A 4,155-nucleotide genomic window follows, 5' to 3' on the forward strand; every position below is an offset into this window, starting at 1 on the left:
TTCACAGTTACACAAGCAAATTCTTAAATCTTTGCACAGGTTGAAACTGTTTGACAGTGACTTATGCACCAGATAAAGTTAGGCCCGTTTTAAACGCCGCATTTTACATGTGCCAAATCTAACGCAAATGAATGCAAAAAAAAAATAGATTTTTCTCATTTGCATTGGATTTGGCACATGTCAAATGTGCCATTTAAATCGGGCCTAAATGGCACCTGGACACTAATTAACAACTTGTTAATGAGTCTCCTTATGTTTTGTATGCTTGTTTCTGCAATAAAAAAATATATATATAAACAGCCAACAACAAATAGGAATGAATCCTTATGAAAAGTTTTTTAGTCAACGCTGGATAATATACAAACTCTATGGAACAAGTTGTCTACTTCTTACTTTTTTTTCAAATTACTAAGACCGTTGCAAATTTCTACTTTTGATAATTACAATAATAATTCCATCTACTTATTTTCAAAGCGTTACAATTTAAAAACAAGCATCAGTCCACGTTATTTAATTTTAAGAAATCCAATATACACGGTGTGATTTTAAGTAATGCGGAGTTATCGAAAACAAAAGGTGACCTTTCATTCTCCAAAAACAAAACAAAGTTATTTTAAATTTTCAACTGTCTGAACTTGCTCAGCTGGAAAACGGAACTTTCTAATGCAAATATGAAAATATCACTTTCAGAGATTTGGGCTACTCGGTTTTATTTGCACTACTTATGGCCTTGAGAAAATTTTATTTAGAAACTTAATTAATCAAGTTCACTCAAAAGATATAAACATGTCGACTTACTTATACAATGAGAATTATGAAGAAGCTGTCACGGTTACGAAAAAAAAAAAAAACGTTTTTCTCAACCGATTGTGTATTATTTCCGCTCAGTTAAATTTTACAGGGATTCTTTCAACGGCGAAGGTTGACTCTCAATTTATTGCAATGTTCTACGGTTTTACGGTGTATCTTCAATTTTCTGATAGCCTGACGATCCGCCTGGTCGAAGGCCGTACTTCTTGCGAATTTCATCTCTCTTGACTTCCCTTTCACTTCGTTTCTGAGCATTGATCGCCTGCATTTCGGCCCGTTTTCGCTTCAACTTGGCATCTTCTTTTTCCAGTCGTTTTCTTTTGCACTTCTGGCACTGCCGACAACAACAGCAATAAATGCAACAGCCGATTACAATCAAGACGACACAGACCACCGAAGGAACTAAAATGATAAGGACATTGCCTGCGATCCAGCATTGTCCATAGTACCATTTCTTGCTGGGACAATCTCTGGGAACTATCTTCGTCCAGCCTGGATAGTTGTTACATTTTCCGGTCGAGGAACACCAGTAACAAGCCGTATTCTCGGTACAATCGCCGCAAGAGGCGTTGAATTTGGTGCAGTCGGTTTCTTCCGCTGATACAGGCATCGTGGCGTAAATCAAAGCTGCGAGAGTCACAAGCGAAATGCACAGTAGACGTTGTTCAAAATTCATGACGAGAATTCAGTGGAGATTTAAAATTGAGATGCCTTCAGCTTGTTATTTCATTGATGTTGTAAAGTCTTCGCTCCTTGTCGGCGCAGAAAACACACCGTTTCCGAGGCAAAAGCAAATATCGATGCTCTCTTGAATTGAACTCTTTTTCTGTCCTTTCTGCGTAATGTTTACTCTCCACTTCGCTCGGTAGGTGACATAAAAGCACTCCCTCAGCACAGTCAAAAGCCTCCTTTAAAAACTGGCTCGTCCGCGTAAAACTTACAGGTGTGAATTAGTACCAAAACGCAAATTCTTCAACCAGGAATTTAAACTGCACGAAGCCAACACAAAGTGGAAACGTTCGACTCATATTACACGCTCGCTCTTACGTCAATGCATTCAAAATTTACCATTACTCCACCAGGGGCAGTGTTAAATGCAAAAAAAACTATTTCCCTGGAAAAATCATGCTACATAAAAATTAAGAAATATAATACTAAAAGATGCTGGAAAAACACACATATCAATCAAACGGGGCATATATTTGATACATTCTATCGCAAAAGAAGGAATTTTACGTGCAAGAAATTTATTCTGCTTAGGCCTCCCCACTCAACAATTGTTCACGCTTCGGGAACCATGAAGCGGAATATTTTCGTGAATAAGCTGCAGGTAAATAAAGCTCTTTGTAATGTCCACGATAGCAGTGACAGCAATATTACGTACAGAATATTAATTGAAATGCCGGGAATAACGATAAAATATTGAATGGATTAAAAACTGAGTCATAAACGAGAATAACCCATTGGGACTGGGTGGGAAAGTTTTACGAATTGTTATCATGTCTTCTTTTTTTCCTTTCAAATCTTTTTTTACGGTTCAATAATAAAAACAAGCTAATTAAACTCCTCCTAACGCAAATATATTAAAGGATGCTACGTATATTTCCTCCAAAATCAAATATCAATCCTCGCGCAAAATTATGCGCTCCACTTTTTTTGCATTGTCAACATGAGGAAGCAAGGAACGGTACGAATACTGAAGGGGACGAGTGGTCTAAATATATATTTCAAATGTCCAACAATATTTTAGTAATTCAATGGGCAAAGAATTCGAAATTCATGGCTTTATCTTATTTTTGAAAAACTGGTGGAAGCCCGAGAACAATATTCAAATCTTGGTTATCTGGGAGCATAGAACTTCAAGTGTTCGGGCTTCAAGTGAAGGCCGTAATCGTAATCAGCTTCTAGCGGATTAGTCAGTCAGTCGATCAATCATTCAACCACTCACATGTTAAACCCCTTTTGCGACACACGCACGCACACTGCACGGCACTCCAAAATCGTGGCACCAATATTTGGAGTGTCTAGCACACATCCAGAAACGTGCTCCAGACACCCCTATAATTTCTGGCACAGGTGCCTACTGAGATTTAGCTAGCTTGCTCGATCTGTTTGCACATGAGAAATTGACCGTGCCGTGCCCGAAAAACATTGGTACGGTACCAAGATTTCGGAGGGCCGATTTTTGTACTAATGTATCCTGATGTAACTAAAGGTCGGACTTAAATCAGCCAGTCATTCCTCTACTCTCGATTATCACTGCCCACAGGTTCTCGTTAGCTGACCGTTCCCACAGACATGGTCAAATTTTAGCTTGCTGTTTTTAATAACCCCCTTAACTTCAAACGCTAATTGATGCACATATCATGTAACCAAGGCCTTGCTAATTGACTAGCTGAGGCGACAATCAGACTTTGTGAGAGAGGCCTTTTCGAGATACCAGACAAATAGATGGTCTGGACGTTACTCAAAAGAAAGGTATCTGAATATTGTTGTTAAGCCCTTACTCATGGTCTCCGGTTACCGTAACTTGTAGCGATCAGGCGCAATAACTTGCTAGCTGAGTTTTCCTCGAAAGGCAAGTGGTATTTTTGGCCCAAAGTTGGTGTCGTAATTTGTCACGACGTACTTCCTGAACTTCTCTAAAAACGGTCATTTTCAAGTTCTATGAAGGGTTCTCTCAGGTGGAGGAGGAAAGGAGTTGCCAAAGAGAACCGCGGAAGTCAGTTAAGAGTTTCGTCAATTCAATTTTCCCCTCCCACAATCAACGTAACACAATTCCAAAAGCGTGGATATTGTTCTTATCCTATAATTTGCGCAAAAATAAGGAAGTGCAACAAGCACGTGCAATATATTGCTTTTAGTATCAATACGGCATTTTCGCTGAGGTATAATTTTTCTTCAAATATACGCTTGAAGTGTATCAAATTAGGATCATACCATTTGTGTAGGCAACGTTCAGCTTCACAAACAGGATTACCGGATTCTGGTGAATCGAAGGATCTACTCAGAAGAAAGAAAAATTATATCGAAATGATAAAAAAAAAGGCAAGAAAGAGCTAGAGCATAACGCGCGGGGGTTGACTAGCAATAGAGTCATTTTCATAGAGTTTTTTTTTAATGACATTAGAGTTATAAGAGTTCAGTTTCCAAAATCCTGAATTCAAGATTTTGGAAGGCCTAAATCCTGAATTCAGAAATACACAAAGTATCCTAAACGTGCATAAAAGCTAACCTTAGGCCTAAGGTTAGCTTTTAGGAATGTTGGCTGACGAGTTTGGAAACTTAACTCTAACTTTACGACATAACTCAATGAAAATAACTCTAAGAATAGCTGTCCTCAAA

At 38.5% G+C, this 4,155-nt stretch overlaps 1 protein-coding gene across 1 annotated transcript; it reads right to left on the minus strand.

Annotated features, from left to right (window-relative positions):
• Positions 1–321: 321 nt before the first annotated feature.
• On the minus strand, positions 322–1,844 carry LOC138056909 (pituitary tumor-transforming gene 1 protein-interacting protein-like). Its single transcript, XM_068902853.1, has one exon. It carries the CDS (start codon positions 1,484–1,486, stop codon positions 956–958), a length of 531 nt encoding a protein of 176 aa, XP_068758954.1. The 5' UTR covers positions 1,487–1,844; the 3' UTR covers positions 322–955.
• Positions 1,845–4,155: the final 2,311 nt, after the last annotated feature.

Source organism: Montipora capricornis, chromosome 7 (genome assembly GCF_036669925.1).
Source record: "Montipora capricornis isolate CH-2021 chromosome 7, ASM3666992v2, whole genome shotgun sequence".
Classification (NCBI taxonomy): domain Eukaryota; kingdom Metazoa; phylum Cnidaria; class Anthozoa; order Scleractinia; family Acroporidae; genus Montipora; species Montipora capricornis.